General features: G+C 36.8%; 1 protein-coding gene across 4 annotated transcripts in view; it reads right to left on the bottom strand.

The window, feature by feature from the left end:
- The window catches only part of GK (glycerol kinase), a 499,514-nt gene extending 476,117 nt beyond the window's left edge, over nucleotides 1-23,397 (bottom strand). For 3 of the 4 annotated variants that reach the window (XR_010622505.1, XM_065741551.1, XM_065741553.1), the window contains exons 1-15: nucleotides 23,277-23,397; nucleotides 15,897-15,970; nucleotides 15,157-15,263; nucleotides 14,540-14,617; nucleotides 13,503-13,582; nucleotides 12,410-12,547; nucleotides 11,229-11,338; nucleotides 10,572-10,638; nucleotides 9,579-9,596; nucleotides 7,915-7,950; nucleotides 7,265-7,332; nucleotides 5,746-5,788; nucleotides 4,578-4,658; nucleotides 2,948-3,026; nucleotides 1,311-1,407 (exon numbers count right to left, since the gene is read on the bottom strand). Coding sequence is in view for 3 of the 4 variants with exons in the window: in XM_065741551.1 (XP_065597623.1) it covers nucleotides 1,311-1,407; nucleotides 2,948-3,026; nucleotides 4,578-4,658; nucleotides 5,746-5,788; nucleotides 7,265-7,332; nucleotides 7,915-7,950; nucleotides 9,579-9,596; nucleotides 10,572-10,638; nucleotides 11,229-11,338; nucleotides 12,410-12,547; nucleotides 13,503-13,582; nucleotides 14,540-14,617; nucleotides 15,157-15,263; nucleotides 15,897-15,970; nucleotides 23,277-23,354 (1,154 nt within the window). In the remaining variant the exon portion in view is untranslated. The remainder of the gene's footprint in view (nucleotides 1-1,310; nucleotides 1,408-2,947; nucleotides 3,027-4,577; nucleotides 4,659-5,745; nucleotides 5,789-7,264; nucleotides 7,333-7,914; nucleotides 7,951-9,578; nucleotides 9,597-10,571; nucleotides 10,639-11,228; nucleotides 11,339-12,409; nucleotides 12,548-13,502; nucleotides 13,583-14,539; nucleotides 14,618-15,156; nucleotides 15,264-15,896; nucleotides 15,971-23,276) is intronic. The other variant, XM_065741552.1, reaches the window with a different exon arrangement.
- Nucleotides 23,398-23,973: the final 576 nt, after the last annotated feature.

Genomic DNA, 23,973 nt, shown 5'->3' with positions numbered 1-23,973 from the left:
CTTTTTAATCTGAGTTCTCTTATCTCTGTAATAAGCTGTTTTCAGTGTTCAATCGAACAGTTTATTGCCTTAAGTTAAAATTGTCAACGTGCATGCATAAAGGGTGCATATTCATACACACACATACAAATTTACAAAGTCAAGTGCTCTTTCTTTAAGGAATGTATGATCATATTTAAAAAATACTATCACTGGTCACTAAAACTTTAATAATTCTCTCATGCTTTCAGTTTTAAAGGAGAAGCCCACTTGGGTCACTGCTGTATATTTGGTGCTGGATACATGCAACAACTGAGATATTAAAGGACATTTTTAGTTGCTGCCATTCCAAAGATCAGCTTATAACAGCTAAGAAGCTAAGCACTGTGATCCAAAAAATGGTTAGAATACTTATGTCAATGATTTTTTTTTTCCTCTTTAAGTACAGATTGCATCTAATTGATAAGAATGCGACTTCCAGGCCTTGAGAACTGGATATTGTTTAATATCTCTTTTTCCATTTTAGGAAAGTTATTTTATATTTTATATGTATTACGCTTCTGTGACTCTCATGGCATGCTCTGATTTCAGCAACAGCAGATAAGCTCACAATAGCAGACTAACTAGATTAACTATTAGATCTAACTAGTACCAGACAGTTAAGTCTTGAAGAAAGGGACAGGAAGGCATTACACTTAAGAGTATTTAATAAACAGAAAGGAAATAGGTAAGGGAAGTGAAATAGTTAAGAATTTGAAAGGTTGAATCATTTGACATAGCAAATGCAACAGGTGTGGGAAAGTGAGCTCAGAAAAATAAATCACCACTAACTTCTTAATTTTCTATTCCTATTGCCTGACAGTTCACAGGTATGCAGATCTCATCTTCTTCTTTAGTGAGATTAAAACCATTTCAGAACCAGCAACGTGTGAAGAAAAGAAAAGCTGTCTCTCCCAGTGGCATTAATGATAAAACTATCCTTGTGAGTCCCTTCCAACTCAGAATATTCTCCTACTCTGTGATTCTGTGAATTGTCCTCCAAAAAGCACAACCTTGTCAAAGTGTTTTCCATCCCCCCTTCTTTTTTTTCCATTTAGAGGAGGGTGGAAGGATGATTGTCTGAGTCAGCCAGTATTTGCTTCTCCATCAGTAGCAGTTGCTGTTTTGAACAGATTAAATACAAAGAAAAAACAGTAGTTGCTTGAAGATACTGTAGAGAATGAAACAAAAAAAAAAAACAAAAACAATTTCTCATACCTGAAAGGACCAGTGTTAGTATTTGTGAAATAATTAAATTTTCCTACAAATGAGGTGCTTATTCAGCTCCTTACCCCCTTGCACTGGGTTCCCAGTAAGGTGCATACAGTCCTGAAAACGCTGGCACGAAGTAGCAGCCATAAGAAGTTCCTGCTTCTGCAGCTAATTTTTCTAATGGATACACAAACAGTCTTTACTTAGCTTTTCACAACTACACCAACACTTCAATATGACACTCAAAGATACTAATTTAAAGAGAAAAGATTTAAGATATGTTTTGTAACTACAAAAGCAAGCAGTCATTAGTAGTAGAAAGTACAGCTAACTGTCTGCTTCCTCATCTTTAACATGTTGTCCACTTGTGACGATATTAACGGAACATGGGGCATAGGAGGCTGTGGCAAATGAAAAGTCAAAAATCAAAATTATTTACTTGATATTCTGACCGAGATTCTCCAGGGTTTTAAAGGGTATCCTGTGGGTAAAGCATCCTACCTTCAAAGCTTTCCAAAAGGTCACACTTGCATTTAAGTAAAGGCAAACATGTGAAACTGGATCAAGACCAAAGGGAGTTAAGAACTAAATTCCTATTAATTTCAAATGGATTTAGAGTCCTAAATTCTTATCTTAAGTATATAATCACAAGACCAACCACAAGAAAATATGAAGTTTCTTAATATCTGAGTAGTAATTTTAGATATGTGAACTCCCCAATATTAAAATGTGTTAATTTTAAAAGCTGCATTAAAACATCCAGCATGACAAATGAAGTAATGTTAATATGAAGCTCCTAACAAGAAAAGATTATATTTTTTCAGCTTGTGACAATTTCTTCTGTTTGCATTGATCAAACCATAGCAATAGAGGAAAGGAAGGGAAATATAGTCAAAAATCCTTTTTTGAACAGTACTTTCATACAGAATCCACTTAAAGAAGTAAAGGGAGGAAGAGAACATTTTCAGGGAAACAGGAAACAATGACAGAGTCCTACCAGATTTTAACAGTGACAAGATCAAAGTTCTTGAATCCCTAACCTTTCAGAGCTCTAATGAAACTTATGAGGCCAACAGGTACCACTGCGTTTCAGCAACTGGCTAATTCTAGGGATAGTAGCTCGTATTCTTCTGTATACAAATGGAGACTTTCTCATGGAAAAACAGACTGTTCTACATTTCTGCTTAAGTTTTGAATTTTTAAGTCTAATCTGAACTCTATTTTTTTCCAACTTTTCGAAAATATATCAAATATTAAAAAAATAATGAATTACTTTTTAGTACAGGTCTCTCTACTTCAGTGGATATGAAATCTGCATTACATATTTAGGGTTTCAGGTTATCGTGTTTATGACAGCAAAGAATATGTTTATTGGTTTAGGATTCAATATACTTTGAGTTTCATAAAAGAGACATATACACTTGGCTCTGGGAAACTGAATACAAATATTGCAAGTTCAGCATCTTCCCAAGAATCTGTTTGCTAGGGAAAGTTAACAAAGCTTTTCAATGATCTTATTTCTTACAGTATATCACTATTAGTGAAAAATATCAATAAACAGTGGCTGCAAAGCAAAATGTATGCATCTTCCAGTTATTCTTTACTTAAATATTTTCAGCTTTCATTCAACAGTAACACAGCCATCAGAATGCAACAACTCATGAACCAAGTCAAACAGAACCCCTGAAATTAACAGCTCCAAATTGCAAATACTCACCAACTTCCTGTGAAGTTTTAACAATACCTAGATTGTCCCTCAGCCAGCGAACAACAGCACCAGCTATTGCAACAGATCCCTGTAGAAAACAAAATCACTACAATTACAAGCAATTTTTCCACGGAGAAGAGTTGCCTAACTTCCTAAGCAATCTTCGGGGATCCTCTGATTTAGGTACTAGTTATGTCTAGTGTCTAAATTATGTCTAGAGTCTAAACACAAATGACCAGAAAGACAGAAAATTTAGTCACTGTCCTTTGACAGCAAAATTCCTGTTTCCTCAGTAAACGTCCCTGAATGATTCCATCACATTACAGATAAATTGCATGCCTCCCATCTCATAACAAAGTCCAAGTGGTCTTCTGTACAAGACAGTATGAAGTCTACTAAACTAAGCTTCAAGTGAAATAGGAACATTATGTTCTCATTCTAAGCCATTGCTAGAAGGGAACAGAGGTATTTTCTAAGCAGCTAGCTCTTACAATTAAAAGATGTGGGTTTGATTAAAACAAAAGCTTGAATCCCTGTTTTTCACTCTTCAAGTGTTGTAACCATGAGATTATTCTAGTAGAGAAGTAGAAGAAAGCTCTTAATATCTTCTGTTGAAGACATTTTTTTTTCAGACAGTATCATTAAAGACTTAGAGATGATGAAGAAGAAAAGCGTGCATAAGCACGTGGAAATAAAAGTCACTCTCAAACAGTTCCAGTTCTTTCTTCAAGGTCTAAAAAGAAACCAAACTTCTCACACATATATACAAAATGAAAATCCCAAAGTTGCCAGAACACAGCAAATACAACCTCCCACTCCTGGTAACTATAAGCCACAGATTATTTTCCCAGAGAAGAAAATCCTTTGTGTTGTCTTGGTGTGTTCAACATGGAAAACTTAGGGTGTCTTCAAAAGCTCAGTGGTAGCAGACAGTTCAGTATGAGTGTTCTAAAAATAACTATTAGATCAAGCCCACAAAGCAACAAAGATAGAGTAATTCTACTGATCCCAACAAAGCTGTGGTGTCAAACAGGTATTAAGCTGCTCTGTGATTCAGAGGCAGAGTTTCAGAACAACAAAACTTTAAGAGGTGAAGTCCAATTTTCTATAGAATTTGGGTATTCTCAGAGTTGTACGGAGTACTGAGGAACTAAAGGAAATGGAAATAGGCACCTATGTTTCAGTAGGTAAAAAAGGCTTAATTGTTAGATGTATCTTGTCCTGGAAATTTGGCTCAGATTTTTAAGTTTGAAGTAAAAACCATTAGAATGAAATTAAAAATCAAAAGATATCTAGTCATGCTTTCTGTTTTGAGAGAATAGCTGAAACACTTTTTAAATTCAGTCTTGGTTTACTTATTTATTTAGAATATTTATGAAAGATTTGAGACTGTGGAACTGAAAAAAATGTTTCAGACATAATGCCCAGAAATTCAACGTAGAAATATATTTTTAAGATTAAGTGATCTAGCTTGGAGATAAGATAACCCAAACCACACACAATCCTTGAGGCACAAAGCTATAAAAGCTGTTTTAATTTCTGTGCACCTGAATGGTTCCACTGAAGATAAAAGATGATAAAAAACAAAAGTAAACATAACCATGTATCACTATAAAAAGGAAGAAATTATTTTACTTACTTCTAATGCATAGCAAACAGGCTTGTCTCTACCCAGTTTGTAAGCTATCGTGGTTAGAAGACCATGGTCAGAAAACACAGACTAAATAGGGAAAGAAGAAAAAACACAGGCAGAAAATATTTAAGTACATGCAAATGAAAAAAAAAAAGGAATAAAACTGAGAAAAGAAATTATAGAAAGTTTAAACAAAGTAAATTATCTATATTTACACCTGAGACAAGACCTTTTGGATTGGTGGTGTTTTAATTTTCATTTTCATTAGCTGCCCTGGATCTTTCCAGACCTCCTATGTCAAATAACTGGGGGACTTCCAAAGACGTTAATGAGAAGAGAGACAAAGATTTACACTATCTATTCAACTGGTACTACAGAGAAAAAAACGTGGAAAAAAAAAAAAAGAATAAAATAGCCAAGACGAAGAATAGAACATTTAAGTAACACACACTCAGCAATTTTTTTGAGTGAGTTGAAGAATTATGCATAAGGGAAGAGCAAGACACATGCTATGTACGAGAAGTTCACTTCACAGCTAGGAAAACAAGAGTTGCACTGAAACACCCTGAACTAACTATTGTTATCCGTTCCTTTAGAACGGAATGCATTGAATACATTTTTTATTACCCCTGGATTGGAGGCTGGAGCACATTTCCTATAAGAAAAGGAGAAGGGAACTGTGCTTGTTTAGCTTGGAGAAGAGAAGGCTCCACGGAGACCACATTGTGGCCTTCCAACACTTGAATGGAGTGCATAATCAGGAGGGGTAATGACTATTTACATGGGTTGATAGTGACAGGACAGGGATGAATGGTTTAAACTAAGACAGGTGAGCTTTAGGTTAGATGTTAGGAGGAAGTTTTTCACTCAGAGGGTGCTGACGCATTGGAACAGGCTGCCCAGAGAGATTGTGGATGCCCCATCCCTGGAGGCATTCAAGGCAAGGCTGGATGTGGCCCTGGGCAGCCTGCTCTAGTGGTTGGCGACCCTGTCCACTGCGGGGGGGTTGAAACTAGATGATCTCTGAGGTCCTATTCAACCCAGGCTGTTCTAGGATCCATTTAATGATTCTAGCAATGCAATCATTGCTAACAAATTTAAGACTTATTTATACTCAACTACTTAACTGAAGATGGCTCAAAACAATTGAGAAATAAAAAAAAACATCACTGACCTTCTGACCTGTATTGCACAGCAAGAAACATCCTGTTCCATACCTAGCATGAGAGCAAAGAAAAATAAAAACTAAAAGATAAACAGTTACTGCAGTTCCAGAATCCATGACTTCCCTATGGAGAACCAAGACACCACTTTTTTCCCCTCAAAATTTATGTTACCACAAACTGATAAATAAACTGTGTGAGAATGGTTTCATCAAATGCAGCCTGAAGCTGAAAAGTCTAGTTCCACACTTCTCTTTCTGATCATTTTTGTAAGTACTTCTCAAGGAGCAGACAGAGCTGAAAAATGAGTCTGAATTCCTCTTTGCTGGCAGTGTTTACTTACTTCAGTTTAAGCTGATTATGAAAGCTCCTTTATAAAATAAATATTTCACAACATCGAGTGCAAACTTTTAAAGGTGAAAATGCAACAAACTTTGTGTCACAAATAAGAATGTATTTTTAAACATTCAACTTCTAAAACTTGAAAGTTTCTCATTTGAAACATAACATTTTGTATGTGTGTACACACATACAAAAACACAGTTTAATGACCTCATGCTCCATGCTCAAAAGTGTATTCTTAGTTAGAATTATTATTTAATACTCTGAAAATCCAAGGCTTACAAATAGTAATGACAAAGTTTTTATTCTACAAATATAACTGAAAAGGATAATGTATCTAATGAAAAGAATAATCACAAATTGGTTAGAAATCTCATCTGATATTTAGCTTGAGGTGGCTATTTTTCCTTTTCTTTTATAAAAATTTCCTATAAACACACATTCTGACAAAATTGCTTAGAACCATATTTGTTTTAACAAAATACAAGGCTACTAACTTAGATTTGTGCATGAGTATAAAAGATAATCCAAAGGTTAATTAGAAACAAGTACAGATTAATGTGTAATTAAATCTGTGAATGTCCAAAGCTGTTTATATACCTTCATGTTCATTTAAGCAAGACATTGCAAATGAAACAGTAAGTCACTTAAGCATAAAGCTTTTCATCAGATCAATATCTGATTATACTACTTGCCTGATTTAACTGATCAGCTGTTTTAAACAAGGGAAACTAAGATACTGAGAACTGGGAAAAAAATCAGATTTAAAATTCTCCATGATCTAGACACAGAACCAAAACTAAGCACTGTAACTTAAATGAACCTTTCCTGTCTAACAGTACTGTGTGGTTTTTGTCATTGAATTCTACGCAACCTAAGTCACAGTGACTGTATTTGTTTAGCTTTAGATCACACAATTTAAATTATAACAGCAGCTACTTTACACTGTGTTTTAGTATATTTTAAAATTAAAAACCTGTTCCAAAGCACACATCACAAACTATTTTACTTTAATATCTTCAGTATTTTATTCAAAAGTCAGGACACTTCAACATAGTTGAAAGGTAGAGCTGTAGTTATGTGGTAACTAAAATGGTATTTGGCAGTTAGCTCAGAAGAGTACATAATACTAAATTTAAAACAGAGCAATGACCTACTGTTTATCTTACAACATTCATCATAACCTACGTGTTTTTTGCTTGCCCATCTTGAAAGCACATTTGCCCAACAAGCGCAGCAGACTGGTCACCCAAGCACTGAAAGAAAAATAAAATGATAACAAATGTCTGCATGTGAATCACATTCACAAACAATAACATTAACAGACATACTTAACTATAGCTCTAACCTATTAGGAACACACAGCTAATTGAAAGCAATGAAAAACCTGTAGAGATAACAGTCTTCCCTCTGTAAGAACTGCAAATAAAATGTGTCATGATATGTATGGTGAATAATCACAAAATATTAAAATTAAAATGTATTTAATGTACATTTCAGAAAAAGATGAGAATCTGTCTCAAATTTCTGGCTTATGTGTACACTGAATCCCTTTTACATATGAAGCAGACCCTGGTTCTATTTTATGATGCTGTTCATTTCCATAGAGATTCTCAGTTTTCAACATAAATACACATACGCATTAGAGCTAACAGCTGTATTTCCACAGCCAGATCTTAACTTCTTCGGTATCAATTTAGCTTCAAAATTATTTTAAACACGAAGCCAAAAAAAAAAAACTGGAAACCAACAACTTTTTGTAGCAAGATTCACCCTTCTTAAAGATCTTGGCATTGAAGTTATGTCTCATGACAAAATTTGAGTTAAAGCTGGCTTACCCCAGAAATTGGTACACCTGTCAAAGCTCCAGATTTCTGAATCACAAAAAAGAAAAAGAAAAGCTCCAGATCACCTTTCAATGAATACAATTTGAGGCAGACAAAAAGAAGCTAAACTTATATTTCACTGGGGAAATAAAAATCTTGAATGCATAAAGAAACAGATGAAGTCATACAAGAATGGATAGTTACTAATGCTGTAGAAGTTAACTTAAAATTATTTATTTATTTTTATTTCAATTCTATCAAAAATCTCTACTAAGAAATGAAAAATGGACGTAAGACGTTGATCAAGGAAACAGCATCCTGGTGAAAAGTACCTCTCCAGTACTTCTGGTAGGAGAAACTTTTTATCCAGGAATTTGTTGCATAGAGCAAATTAAGCAAAGAACTATAGTTACGACACATAAAGACAGATTCATGGAGAAAAAAATATGCACGACAGAAGTAGGAAAGGAAAAATTTAAATCCTGTTAAGCTATATATATGAAAAGCAGAGATTCAAATCCTGAACATAGCATAGACTCACTACTACTCACTGTTTTAGTATTAACTAAGATGTAGTTAATTTAAGAATGTAAACATTAATACAACCCAGAGGTTTCTTCTTATATCACTTTAAATAGCAATGCACTGAAGTTGGTTTAAAGCCAAGGAAAGAAGAGGAAAAAAAAAAAAAGTGAGGAGGCTTTAATGCCCAAAGGAAAACACAGAAGGGTCACCTAAACAATATGATTGAGCTGAGTTGCACGTTGGACTTAAGCAGCTCATGACTAAAATAGGGCAGGAAAGGGTCACATAAACTATGTGGTTGAGTTGGGTGGCACTGAAGTTGGACTTCAGCCTCATGCAGCTCATTTCTAAAATAGTGCTGGCATTTTACAGGTGATGTCATCTCAATAGTTCTTAATGCATATGTTTTTTGAAATCACAGCATACAAGAAGACAAGGTGCGTGTGACATGCAGTCTCTGACAAGTTGAAAATGCAGAAGTGCAACAGTAAAGCAACTATAAAAAAATAACTGTTAGGCAAAGACAGATGCCTCGTTTTAAGGTACAGCATTTTAAGTGGGTTAGAACCTCTTCCAATCACTAGAACATAGTTTTTCAGTTGCATTCTTGCAGTAGGTATCATAATAAATATATACCTCGATAACATTTACCCCTGTCTTTAATTTTTTTCTTTTTGGAACTGTGAAAATGAATTTTCAGTGAAGCCATGCAAGTGCATTTCCAATCTGATTTTTTTTTAATTCACACTTGACTGGATTGAAGGTAATTCAGTTTAAAAAGGCAGTAAAAAAACCAATGTAATCTGAAGTTCCAGTATAATAGAATGAGTATTTGTAGACAGAATAGCCCACTTTCTTCATTTTCAAAATGAGACCGACAACACTTATTAGATAGTAGCTCTATTATTTACTTCACTATGAAAATAAATGTTCAGCAGCTTGCAAACTAGAGAACATGTGTATGTAAACATTCTATTTTAGAAACAATTTTGATGTGAACACTCATTGTAATATCTCAAATTTGGAAATACTTGCAAGTTTTTTAGGCTAGAAAGCGAGCTTTTACTGATCCTAAAATCAATGGAAATGCACAGCATATGAACAGAGTGGATAACATACAGGTGGTCAGCCTAATAGAAGCCTTTACTCACCAGGCTAGGACAGATTTTCTAGTCAGCAAAAGGAAGAATAAAGTGGGAAGAAAGGGGAAAAGAAACACAAGTACAAATTTAAAGTGACCAGCTATACTGCTTCAGTGGCCAGGTTGTAGTACTTCATTTCTTATTACCATATTGCCTAGTACTATTTTGTTTGCTTCACTCATTCAACTTAATTACAAGTTTTATTTGTTGCTTCAAATTAGTAAAAGTCAGTAATGATTTCTAGTAGTGTCTTTAATGACGTATTAGTAAATTACTTACACTTCAGGCAAGCTAGGTTTACATTTTAAATGAAAAATATTTTAATTTGTCTTAATTACAAAATGCTTATATGTTCTTAGTAAACAATAGGGTAAGATGCCAGGAAAAATAATAGAAATCACAATATCCATCTTATCCTATTCTGAAGGTTGTAAGAATAAATTAGAAGTCACTTTATCAGAAGAATTACTGCCATATCATATTAAACCTGACGAGTTAACCTTTTAAAAAATAAATAAAAATCTCAGATGACTTTTGTGATTCACCACTTCATGAAATCTGACCACATCCTGCCTTCAGTCTTATGGGAATACGAGTACACACCTAGTCCTCTCAGATTTAAACTGTCACAGTAATTTTCACATCTTTTATTCCAAACCTTCAAGAAGTACAAATACTGTGCCCTAATAACAGCAACCTTATTACTTTTGATCTAGTAATTACACCTTACATTCTGATGAGTAGTTTCAATAGTACTTGTCAACAAAAATCAAATGTTTATGCTTATAAAAAACGTCTCCCATTTTATTTTGCCTATTTGATAATATTTGGCAGATATTTACCTTCATATGATATCTTACAGCAGGAGATAATGACATATTAGTCATAAATCAAATAACACTAGCCTAGAAAAAAACCAATAGTTTGATTCTCTCAATTCTCTCAACTGATACTGACGTATTTTTACAAGATCAACTTACACACACACACAAGGAAACATACCATCAGGCCATAAATCTCAGATGAGCTTCGCACTTTCGGAAGTATTTCCATAGGAATATCAAAGAATCTGAGCACAATACAAAAGAAGTTATATATGTGGTCAGTGCTAAATCAGGAAGGATTGTGCATTTATCTGCTTCAAGAACATTAAGGTATAAAGAAAAAAAATACATAAAGGGAACTTAAGTATCTAGGATTTCACGTATCGCTGTATGTTTCTCTGTTTCTTACAGAATGTGACACTGAATTCGGAAGTAAAACAGAATATATTTTGAGTATTTTGAAGACACATCTCTTCCACTTGAGAAGGCATTCCTCTTCCAACACTACCTTTAAAATATAGCGATTAATAAATTTAACTCAAAAGAGAAACACTGTCATTATAACTGCCTACAAATGTCATTAACGAATAAACAAACTATTAATTGCCATTGTTTCCATGAAAGTTTTCCACCTACAGAAAAATTCAATGCTCCGCTGTTTAAAATTACTTGTAATTTGGACATTTGGTAAACAACGAATACTACATATTAACTGTAAAAACAGCAGTAATTGCTGATTATAATCTAGGTAAGAAATTCTTACTACTGAGTGCTTTTTAAGACATCAGTTACAGAATCCACTTAGATAGCATTATTACTGTAAAACTGAGCTTACTGGCAGAGCTCAGGATCCCAATCCAAGGAATGAATGTTGAACAACATTGTTCTACTGGCATTAGTTACATCTGTACAGTGAACACCTCCATTCTTCCCACCCGTCAAACACTGAATGAAAAAAAAAACCAACAATATTTGGTATGAGAAGATACAAGTTTACTTCAAGAAATTACAAGCAAAACCTAAATTCACAAAGCTTTCGGCTTGGTAGCGGGGATTTATTTCTGCAACAACTAAATCAGTAAGCCAGATGTAGTAGAATAAAAGCATTTTACTCATCATACTCAGCAGTACCTCCTGGATTCTTATTTTGCAAAGATGGGTTACGTATCTTTCTAAAGTTCAAGTTTGTCCAAAAGCATGAGAAGAATTAGCCGGCAACCTATAAATGGGAAATGATGAACGCGCATACACAAATAAATAAATAAATAAAAATAGTGAAATGGGGGGACAGAACACATTCATCTTTATTAGGAACTTTAATGGAGTTTTTTTAAAAACTTATATCAACATCCCAGTGTGATCAGTAGGTGTCAGTGCTCCTGCTAGGATTCCAACTCTGTCTATAAGTTCAGCTACAAACTACACAGGCTATAATCATCAAGTGAAGGATGATTCTGTTGGATGCAAAAAGTCCTTTTCTCCTGTATGACAAAAACTATGCAGTTGTTCAGAAGATGACTGTATACTGCTACAAGCACTCAGTTGTAGGGTGAATACCCCAAAAGAATAGTACCCACACAAAATAATGAAAGTGGACAGTATATTTTTGTATGGCTTATCCAGGTGGTATAAAGACAACCAGTAAATTAGGAAAGGCTCACCTGTCACTGACAGTTGAGGCTTACCCAGAACTCCACAGGGGAGGGATCTCCAACAAGAGATCCTTCCCCAGTGGTGGTCAGCCCTGAAATGGGGTCTGGGAGAGGTGGAGCCAGACTGCACCCCTTCTGGTCACACAGTGCATTGCCTTCACCTGTGCTCCTGCGGCTGACTCAGTGCTCACCTCAGCTGATCCAGAAGTGGTTCAGGCCCTGATTCAACAGTTCCCATACACTGTAAATACTAAAAATTTGGTTTTGTCTACGACTCCAGGAGAAAATGTTTTAGTCAGGAACTTAGTTTTGGAAAACTGAAATCCATTTTTAAAAGAGTGATAATAAACTCACAAATACATACCCATATGAGCCATGAATCAATAGTTCCAAACATTGCTCTTCCATCATCAACTGCTTGCCTTATCTCTTCCACATTATCCAAAAGCCATCGAAGTTTCACTGCACTAAAGTAGGTGCTAAGTGGAAGACCCGTCCTAAACTGTACAATGAAAAATAAAAATTGAAAATAAAAATCAAACATTTAATATAATGCAGAGATATTTTCCACAGTAAATTAAAAACTCAAAACTCAGAGAAAACTTGAACTATTTTATTAAAATAGACAGTAAGCATTCAATAAACAAGTCTGAAAGTATCAAATCCAAAGGACTACTGCATAATGGACAAAGATCAAAGCTGAGCTAAACACAGGTCAAAAATCCTTTATGTGGAAACAGTTGTTAGCAGAAATCCAGACTTATCTAGGATATCTCCATATGACTATACAGAAAGTGAATTTGACAAAGACAATCAGCAGGCCACATGAAAGATGGAATTTGTATTCTACTTGAACTTAAAAGCAAGGAAGTTTACATACTTTCTCCATTTGTTTACTGACTATAAGAAGATATAAAATATTTACATAATCAATCAAGGGAAATGTAAATCAAAGAATTATTACATTATTCTGCAAGCATTTATTTCCAAACTTTGATATATACATTTATTAAAAAAGAATGAATTTGCTTTTTATAGAATATCTTTGCACTTCTCAGACTGATTGCAACTGAATTCAATACCACAACATATGATATGAAATGATAATAAAATATTTAATATCGATAAATCATTTTTGAACATTTCTTTTCTACTTGCACTTGCTTTTTGAATGAATGTTAGGATATTAGACATGAAGCAGATAATGAAGTCTCACAACTGTCCATCTAACTTCTCTAGTGAAATATCTAAGATGTATTATCAATTTATTTGAGGAAAATATTTTCCTGTCTCAGATCAGTGTAGAGCATTATGTTCATTTTTTACTATTTGACAAGCTGGAAGCTACAACTGACTTATTTAGTTTTAGGGAACTTTTCAAGAAATACCTCATAAAACAATGTATATTATCACAGTAAGAGTTCAGCTACTATTTAATATCCTTTAATACCTTTTACCTTAAAAAAGGATTTGTTGTTTCCTGGAATTCTCTTAAGAAGTCTTTCAACTGTTGACTGAGTTCTCAGGTCAAGCCACACTAGAAATATGAATAAAATAAATTATTCAAACAACAGTGACATGAGTAAGACGTTTTCAAAAACTCCAGCATTTGCCAATAAATTCCTGTCTTTACTTCTTTTTTTTTACTGAATTAATATTATATTTCCATTGTATTTTTAATGTATTGTTGTAAAAAAAAAATAACAAAGGTTGGATAAACTCATTCAATTTAGAACTAATGATTTGTGATATCAGACATGACTTTCCACATAATAGGATACACATTTTTCTCTGCTAAGAGCACAAATGAATGACTAATACTACTTTGTTTATAGCAGATGAATGCTATTACATTAGAAGGTTAAAACAAACAGAAGGTTGATTATTTACTATGATTATGAAAACTTTGAACTAAAGTGCTATGCCAGAGTTATCATGGTACAGCTTACAATAAAGCTGTAAACAACACGTATTTAAACACAGAGAAGTCCTAGTCTTTCAATGGTACAATGTTAAATTGCCTGGTGCTTGATACAGGCTGAGAGAACAAATCTAGATAATTACTATTTCTCAGCCAGCATAAGCTGAAAAGCCAAGGTAAGTAAAAAATACAACTCCAAATCAGTAAGTATTCTTTTGAACTCATAAAAATAAGCTTATTTTAAGGTTAAATCCAAAGAATCCTGACCATTTAGAAAGCTCCTTCACTTAAAATGAAGTGGTTTTGCATAAGTCAGGGTTTCACGGCATGCTAAGATGTCCAAAACCCCTCAGGAACATTCGTGTTGGTTTTTTTTTTTTTGAAAGCTTATTAGGTAATAGCTGTAACAGAATGTGGCACTTGTGTATACAAGCACACAGCTAATGATGGATCTCAAACTCTCAAAAGAAGTTAACAGGCTAGGCCACAGTGACGTGCACAGAACTAGGAAAGCAGTTTTTCTACAGCACACTCGTTTGACAATATTACATATTCAAAAAGTATAGTAGTTACCAATAGCATTATAAAGAGGTTCTCCAGTCGTCTTGTCCCAAACCACAGTTGTTTCCCTTTGGTTGCTAACTCCAATGGCTTCAGGACAAAATAGAAAGAAGTATCCTTTTCAGAGGGTTTATTTTCCCCTTTTTCGGGGGGTGTGGGAGGGAAAGGAGAGGTGAAGATGAGGGAGGAACACGTAAGGAGAAGAAGCAAGTAAATGGGAAATAGAATGCTTCCAACTTTTACACATTACAATCTTAAAAAAAAAAGTTTACCTCTAAAAATTGAGCGTTCATCTCTTACTGCTTAACCAGTGCTTTTAATCCATTTAATTTTTCCACAAATTAAGACAACATCAACACTGACCAATAACACTTGAACAATTTACATTTCAGAATTTCTTCTTTCATTGATCATCATAAGATCACATACATCCATTGTGTAGATTTTGCATTGCTAACATACACGAACAATATCTTTTCTCATTATTCCTCCCAAACAAACTACTCCCAATACAATTTAACATTTTCTTTGAGGCTAGTGCAAGCCACCACCTTTCTCTTCATTGACTTAAAAACTAGAGAATCTGACTTGCTCAACTATGAGCATGTTAGAGACACCTCTTGGAATACCTTTTATGTTAGTGATGTCTATGTTCAGTTGCAGCAGTTTCTCACAGGTTCTTTCCACACATTCATGGACTGACTTTAAGATTTCCTTTGGATCTTGTTCCACCCATCTATAACAAACAGTAAACATCAGTTAATAAAAGAAAAATGCAAGTAAAAAAGTTACATTTAGGGAAAAAATAGAATTAATTCTGGACTAATATCAGCTAAGCATTTTGTCACAACCATTACTATGAATATGTGTTACCTATCCATAAAAAAGTTTAATAAATCTAAAAGCTTTTTTAACGAGTAAATTACATTTTCATAGCAAAGCTATCTGCAGAAAACAATAATTTTCTTCAATCTCAGGCAGAGGGCTTAGGGGCAAATGGTAAACATGTCAACAGCAAACAAACAAAAATCATCTCCAAGAACAAACTAAGCAATCTCTATGAACTAAGCTGAAGAATATGATTAAACAGTAAAAATATACAGCTTAACCTCTTCAAACAAGACTGCAAGAGAACAAGTGAATGATTGGCCAGAATGAAAAGCTTAAGTCTCTCTACTTTTCCTAATTTAGAATACATACTGGATGCCTGTTGTAATTATTTAATGCCATGTTTCCTACCATGTCATTTATAGCAGATATTCTTTTCTCAGTGGTTATTAATCAACTTAAGTTTTGGTCATTCATACATGACTACATACAGTCTATCAAAATGTACACAAATGAATAGAAAGCCACAGAAAATTCATACCCTTCCTTAGGGAATTTCTGCTGTATCTCAACTTGATGGTGACTCAGGAGCTCTGCTGTTTTTGCATTAAATACCTGCAAATAAATTACACAGTTGGATTTTCTATGAATGCAGAAGTTTAAACAATACCTGAACATTTATTATTTGGAATAAATATAGTTAAATGATAATTGGTAGTTATGTCCTCATCTACCATTAACAAAACCAACCAAACATACAACCAAATATCCATAAACTGAGTTCAGATCTATGGATTCATGCAATTAAGGGGCAAAGAATATTTTGTTAAGCTTTGCTGTCGAATATGGGAAATAACCCTATTTTTTCCTTGAGGAGGTTTTACAAGTTAAACTAATTATATATATCACAACAGACAGTTCTCAGTCAGTCAAGTACCAAACAATAGTGATAACAACTTTTCTTTGGCTCCTGCTCTGTTACTCTGATGCCACATATATGGCAAAAGGAATGGAAAGAGAGCTATCAGCGTGTCACTGTTAGGAAAAGCAACAACTCTGAAGAGACAGATAAGCACATCCAGTTTAGAGCCAGCAGAAGGGATCCAGTTGTGAAGAATGAAGAAGCACCTAGACAGAACCCTGTTTGTTTCAATGCAAACTGCATATGCAGATCTCGTGAACATTCTGACAAGAAAAAAAAAATGACTGCAGTAACACAATGCATTGATAAAGAGAAGAAAATGTAGAAAGGTGACTTAGATTTGAATATACTGCAATAGAAGAAAGAGAGAAGAGAATCCTGAGTACTATACTAATAGCCATTCTTTAGGAAGCATGGAGTTTCTGCCTTGCAGTAGAAACTGAAACAGAAGACATAAAACTTTTCATTAACTTTCATCAACAGTGGCCTGATTCTGAAAGTAATCCACTGTGCCAAGACAGAATGACACCAAGTCAAACATTCAACTTAACTGTATAATGAATAACTGACAGGCCAATAACAATGTTCCTAGGAAAATAGTTCTTTCTCACTAACACCATTCAGAACCTTTGGCCTACAAAATGTTCAGAAAGCTAGGAAGTATCAAAACAAAAAAATCAAACCAGAGACTCAGGTCAATTGCAGAACATGCCAGCAGGACACCACCCTATCTTTTATCAGTAAGCAGAGCAGGTTGATTTACACAGTTCCTCTCCTACTCAAATATAATTCAAATATAAAATTCAGTTATACCTATCCATTCCCTAAGAATGAACAATTGAATCTTTTCTAGACTTGCTTGGAAATTCTCTTTTCGTTCCACAAATCATAGCAACTTTTCTTAAACCTTTTAATCTATAAACTCTAGATTTCATTTAGATAGTATAGTTTACTTTGAAACTATTGGACCAACTATGGCAATGAACAGATGAACTTCTAATTCTCCAGTTTCTCTAAGACCTTCAACTGTATTTTTAGAGAGAAACTGAAGTTTAGAAACTAGTTACAAATTAAAATCACAGAACAGTGCAGGCAGAAAGAGACCTTTAGACTTCTCTGGTACAACCACCTGGTCAAAGCAGGGTCACCTATGAGATTAGACTGGGTTGTTCACGGATTTTTTCCAAGCAGATCTTGGAAACAACGCCACATCTCTGGAAAGCTAGTATTCCCACTCTGCTCCCCAGAAAAGAATTCTTAAAGAGGTATATATGTTTGTTTGGGTTTTTTTTCCTGTTACCAAGTGGAGACATTACAGAGAAAAGCGTCACTGAATTTCTTCCACTGTATTTACTTGGCTGTATTTCACACGCAAGCTCTGCCTTGGCACAAAGCTTTCCTAGGAGGATAAGCTCTGTCAGTATTACACGCTTGGAAGGAAGTAGTGTAATTGGATAAGGGTCTTAAAATGCTAAGTAATGGAGTTAATAGGAGAGATTGTCTTTCATGTATAAAGATAATTTTATTTGAAATTCCCCTTATACCAAAAGTGTACTAAGATTTACAAAGGTTTTATAAAGATTGAAGACATTATATTGAATACGGGTTGGATACGTATTTATCTGACCTACTCGCAACGTTAAATATCACTTAGTAATCATTCACCATTAATCATTTCAGTATTCCTTGAAACAGGAGGCAGTACATAAGGATTCCTACTGTTAGCAGGAAATAAATACAGACTCGATTAGACAAGGTCATTCATTATATCTAGAGTGTATGGCCTGCAGATAATAAAAGGTGAAGCCCTAGCAGTGAAAGGCTTTTTGCCTCCTTCTAAGTAAGCTGCTCTAACAGGAGTAGTTTCTCAACAAAACCAGTGTTACTACAAGTGCGTAGATCTTTTTCATGCCTATAGAGAAGAACTAGGTAAGCACTCTCTCCTAATCTATCACAAACAATACCACAAGCTTCTGACATCCTCAGCAAAAGCAGCAGACACTCCCTGTACCTTGGGGCATGGGATTATAAAGTTTCACTGAGAACAATATCATGTTGTGATAATTCTGATACACATAAGGAAACCAAACATGAATGAAACATTACATTTAAACCTAGAAGAAAATGGTAAACAAAGCAAGGAATATGCTGAAGAAATTGGACCTCCTTCCCCTCACAAACCGTAGACAAAAAGGGAAGACTGTCCTTGTTTTGCACTGACAGTGGTGACAGAAACAGGTGACAATTACTAACTCAGATAAGGCCAATAACACTCCTGTTGAAACAGGTTTGAGGTGTATTTCTGTCAGTGCTTTCCTTCCTTTTGTACTCATTAATAACTGATTCCAATATATGATAGAGATCTCTCAATTCTTGCAGATTAAAAAATGTCAGTCAATTTTGCCCTCGTTGTATCAACAGTAGTTACAGAGGAATTGCCTAGGCCATCTGGATACATGGAGCTACACAGGCTGCTCTGAAAGTAATGCCTCATTTGATGGGGTCCACCCATGATGTCAGAGGCAGATGCTGACGGTGTGGAAGTAGGGGTTGAACCTTCCCACCAAGATCCTGTTACATGTTATGGGTGTGCAACAGATGGCAGCAGAGGGGCAATCTGACACAATGAGTCTGATATGGAAGACCAGATGAAGCAAAGGGGTTACTGAACTCCTCCACAATGGCATCTGCTGACATTCATCAACGTTTGCTGACCATTTCTGGATGTTAGCACAGTGAAGCAGTGGATGGTGCATTTCTGCATTGGTGACAGCAGTAGTGCAGATTTTTCTGAGTGCAGTATGCAGGCTCTTGTTCATCGCTGGTGAAAATGCATAGCTAATGGTGGCAACTGTGTTGAAAACAGTAATTTGTAGCTGAAATTTATCAAGTAGTGTTACTGTGCTCTTTGTTGTATTTTCAATGGCTAGAAATGGGAGGCATTACTTTTGGAGGAATCTACATATCTCACAACAGAGATGATTTGATGGAAGACAATGAAAGCATCCAGAAATGTACTGAGTTCTCTGGTGAGAGATTAAAGAAAAAGGAATAAATATCTTCCTTCCACTTGCAACAAATTTATCGTACAAAGAATATGAGATAGAGCTTTGAATCTTAAAACAACAAAGTAGAGAAGGAACGCCTAAGCAGCTACACTGTGTGTAAACAAGCAGAAGGGCTGACCGTGTAACTCAACCTCTTTCTAGGGTCGCACAAACGATGGCACACTAAGGAGTGCAAATAGCTGCATGGCATTACATTCACTCTTGACTATCTTAATAGAAAAGAATTCACCAGCTGTAATACTTTTGAAAGAATAAATAGAAATGCGAGGCAAACCAATTTGAGGCTCATATACAAGTAACTTATAACTACCCATAAGTTTTGTTACTCACGACAGCTGGGTATCTGCCTGCAGAAAGCTACTCCAGTTAGTCTATGCTGTATTTTCATCAGTTTCCATTAAGCTGAAACAGCTATAGCTTTGAAACAAGCTTAGAACTGGAGTTTTGAAATTGAACCAAAATCAACCCAACTGGGGAAAAGATGACAGACAAACAGTAACTCCACCCTCAGCATTTAACTAGAATTAGTAGGTTGATTTCATCAATGAGCACAGTTTAACTAATCTCACAGAAATTATATTGTTTGGAAAGCTCCAGTCAAATAGCTCCTCTCCCCCTCCACTCCCAGAAGCACTTATGATTATGGGAATAGAAAGCAAACTAATGTATTTTAAAAAGCTAAGAGTGAGGGAAAAGTCAAAAGCAGTATTTTTAAGACTTTTTGTTAGCTATACAATCAAGCTTCGCCTTTTCCTGAAGTGTTGGGCTACTTCAGTAGAGAAGTAAAACAGATTCTTCTCTGTAGGGCAAGCTCAATGGGTGCTAAATGTTTCCTAAATTAAAGGCAGTTTTTGTTTACAGAAAAGAGTAGTTACAGTGTGATATATATTTATTTGAAGTTTTTCTTCTGGAAATGAAGTAAAGGCAGAAAGAAATAACCCAGAGAGGTAGAAAAAAAATATTACCTGCAGTTGACTGATGTCCTGTATGTGCACTTCACTGTATTGGCCCTGCATTGAATATTTCAATTCTTGCTGCTTTTGGGTAAGATTCCTGAAAGACTTTAACTAGCAAATACCTCTCAGGAGATCAGGCAGAGGTTCAGATGTTCATTAACTCCAAGATTTTTAGCAAAAGTAGCAGAAGTCATAATGGGTTTTGTGATATAATTACTAAATAAAGTGAAATGAGAGACGCAAATATTTGATGAATGTATTTGGCAAAACATCTAGATCAGAATTTAGTCATTCAAGTACACTAGTTCAGCCTATCCACTCTGTTTTCTAGCTTGGTTATCTTAAGAAAATGAGCCAAAGCAATTGCAATGCCTTTCAAAGCACTGTGCTCTGAAGTTCAATAACTCTGAGCTTGTTACCCATGTTCATCCCAACTCAAGGAAAAAAAAAAAAATCTCACATGAGTAACTGAAGTTATTCTTGCAGAAGAAAGTAACTTAGAACTAAGTCCAAGTCAAGGTCCTCTGATGGCAAGACCACAGCATGAGCTAAAACTGTTTATGTGTATTGTGTGTGTAAGAGAGATAAGGATAAACAAGGAGTGATGGCAACAGAAATGGACTTTCCTCTGTTCTGATTTTTCATATAGCTTCATTTACACGAGCAGAATTACACAGATCATAGTTTCAGTCCATATACAGAATTTCAGAATAAGTAATGCTGGAAGGAAATCTCTGGAGTCATCTATCCTGACCCACTGGGCAAGTAAGGTTATATTCAAAGTCAGGCCAGGCTACACCAGGCCTTCTCCAGCCAGGTGTTAAGCACCTGCAAGGATAGAAATTCCAGTCTTCCCACGTGCCACGATCCAGCATTTGAGTCCCTTATAGGGAAACATTTGTTCTTAACATCTATAGGAAATTTCTTTTGCTGCAACTTGTCATCACTGCCTGTTGTCTTTTTCTATGCATCTTCAAGAAAAGCCTGATTCTGTTTTCTCTACAAAGTGTGTTTAGATAACTGAACCAACTACAAAGCCCTCATAGACTTCCCAGGGACAGATAACCCTGGGTCTCCCAACTTCGCCTTGCATGTTGCGTGCTGCAGTCCACAGACCATGTCAGCAACCCTCTGCTGGACTGAATTTTTCAGTTTTTCAGACACTGTTCCTCTGCAGTGACTGAAACCAAACACAGCACTTTCAGTGCTGTCTCAGTGGCACACAGACAGGAATAATTAGTCCCTTTGATTTGCTGGCAGCACTCTTCCTAACATGGTTAATCTTCGCCAGCATAAGGACAGTCTGCTCTCTCATGCTCTACTTGCTGTCCTGCAGGACCCCAGATCTGCCTCCATTAAGCCTTCATGGCCTTCCGTCCTAAGTGTTAGACTTTGCTGAACTCCATGATACTTCTGCCAGGCCAATTCCCCAGTCAACTACTCCTCACAGTCCATGGCCACCTGCAAACTTAAAGAGTACATCCCAAACCATCATCCAGGCTGTTAATGAAAACTTGCTACCATCCTCTGTGGAACACCATTTGTAAATTATCCTCCATTTAGACTCTGACCTATTGACAGTACCTTAGCCAGTTTTTCACCCAACAATCTTCAAACTGATCATATGTTCACCGCTTTAAAAAAAAAAAAAGGAAATAGCTGCACAGTCCTGACAAAGACACTTGCAAAGTAACAAGCTATCTGACTTTAGTGACTTGGTGAAGATGAAAATGGTGGGAAATGTGCAGAGATCACTGTCAAGTTTAAGTGAATGTTATATTTTGCAAGAATTTAGAGAAACTGAGATGAATACATGAAGAACTGAAAGAAATGACAAATACAATTAAAAAAAAAGTGAAAAAGTATGATCTCTCATTTATTTGTAAAAGCAATAGCAGAAATCTATCTCATGGAAGACAAAAAAAATAAAAAAAATTTAAAAAACAGCAATATAAGCAATTTCTTGTTACAACCTATAAACGGTACTTGTAAAATGCTTAAGTATAATTTTAAATCTGTCTCTTTTAATTGCACTGGTGTTATATTTATAGGCTAAGAAAAAGAGTTAACTTAGCTGCACACACAAAGCAGACTATTTATTTTCAAGCATTACAGGGAACTTCTCCAATGTAGGTTTTTGGGTGTTGGGTTTATTTTTTTGTTTGTTTGTTTGTTTTGTTTTTTTTGCTTGTTTGCTTTTTGTATTTTAAAGTTCTCCTGACTGGCATTCCAGATAGCCCACTGGTGTGACATTTGTCAGTCTGGAGCTTCTCTCCACCCCCAGATCTGTGCTTTGTCATTTGACAATCCCATGAAGGTCGTGATATTGAGAAATAATTGTAACACAGGTCAGGAAGATACTCAGTCCCCTGCTTCAGGGAAGAAAATTCCACGCTAGGGAAGCGTATTGAGTTCATCTTCCCAGCTCAGTTTGGCATTTTATATCTCGTCACTATTTCACTTGCACCGCGGAAGTTCTCATCAGCGTCAATATCTAATTGCTATGACTTATTGACTGGGAGGCAGGACAGCGTTTGTAGAGATCTGCAAGCAGGAAGCTTACACAGTAAGTTACACACATGGGAATAACACGACTGTCTATTGCATAATATGGAAATAGATCCTTAAGCTCAAGGGCTGCTATCGGCCACCCCGTCCTAACACAAACCGTGCCCTCTCCCAGCACTCAGCCCCACCGGCTCTGACGGGGGGAGGGGAGGGCGCGGCGGTTCGGCCCCGACCGCGCACGGGATGCGCTGACACGGGCCCGCAGGCACTGCGGCTCTCCTCCTGCAGGCCCGACTCCGAGCACCGTTTCGCTCGGGCTGAGACAGCCGGCCGATTCCGACACAGCCGCCCGTAGCCCCGGCCCTCCGCAGCCCCTCGCTCGCTCCCCACGGGCAGAGGCTGCGGGAGGGTGAAGCGCCGGCTTCCCGCCCGCCAGCCCGCCCGCCCGAGCCCCGCGATGCTCTCACCAGGAAGCGGCTGGAGCTGGTGCCCTGATCGATGGAACCCACCAGCGGCCCCAGCACCACGCGGTCCGACGCGGCCATGAACCCCTCCCTCCGCCGACCCTCGCCACCTCGGGGCGGGTAAGCGTTACACGAGCGGCGCGTGGCTGCCAGAGTGAAACCGGCGGGGCGGGGCGGGGCGGGGGGCGCTGCCGCCCGCAGCGCCAGCGCGCAGCCAATCAGCGCCCGGGGCGCGGCGGGGGCGGACAGGAGGGGCGGGGCCAAGAGGCCAGGAAATGGGCCACCGGCAGGAGGGCCGGGGGCGGTTGGGGGTGTGTGTCACGTGATGGCCTTGCCGTGACTGCCAACGGTGGCTGCTCACGTGTAGCAATAGCAAATGGCCGCGTTACGGCCCTCGTGTGACACGAGACAACGGTTTAGCGGTAAAAGCTGTATCTTTGGGAGTTAGGAAAGCGCCTACGTGTTAGGCTGTTAGGAAGGATACTCTGTTTCCCTAATCAAGATTCTTATTTCTTACTAGTGTAAACTCCAGAGACTGCATTGCAGAGGGGACTTCTGCAGCCCGCACCCTGTGAGGTCCCTCAGCTGCCACAGCACTCTGACAGCCACTTCTGCCCCCGAGGCCATGGGCAGTGACCGCTGTTGACTTTAAAAGTTTCCTCGGGGCTACAGCATCTCTGTACAGACCAAGGCTCAAGGA

Source organism: Cyrtonyx montezumae, unplaced genomic scaffold (genome assembly GCF_038088225.1).
Source record: "Cyrtonyx montezumae isolate F1298 unplaced genomic scaffold, pur_monq_1.0 scaffold_3, whole genome shotgun sequence".
Taxonomy (NCBI): domain Eukaryota; kingdom Metazoa; phylum Chordata; class Aves; order Galliformes; family Odontophoridae; genus Cyrtonyx; species Cyrtonyx montezumae.
The sequence above is the reverse complement of the archived record's forward strand: the minus strand, read 5'-3'. Positions and strand labels throughout refer to the sequence as shown.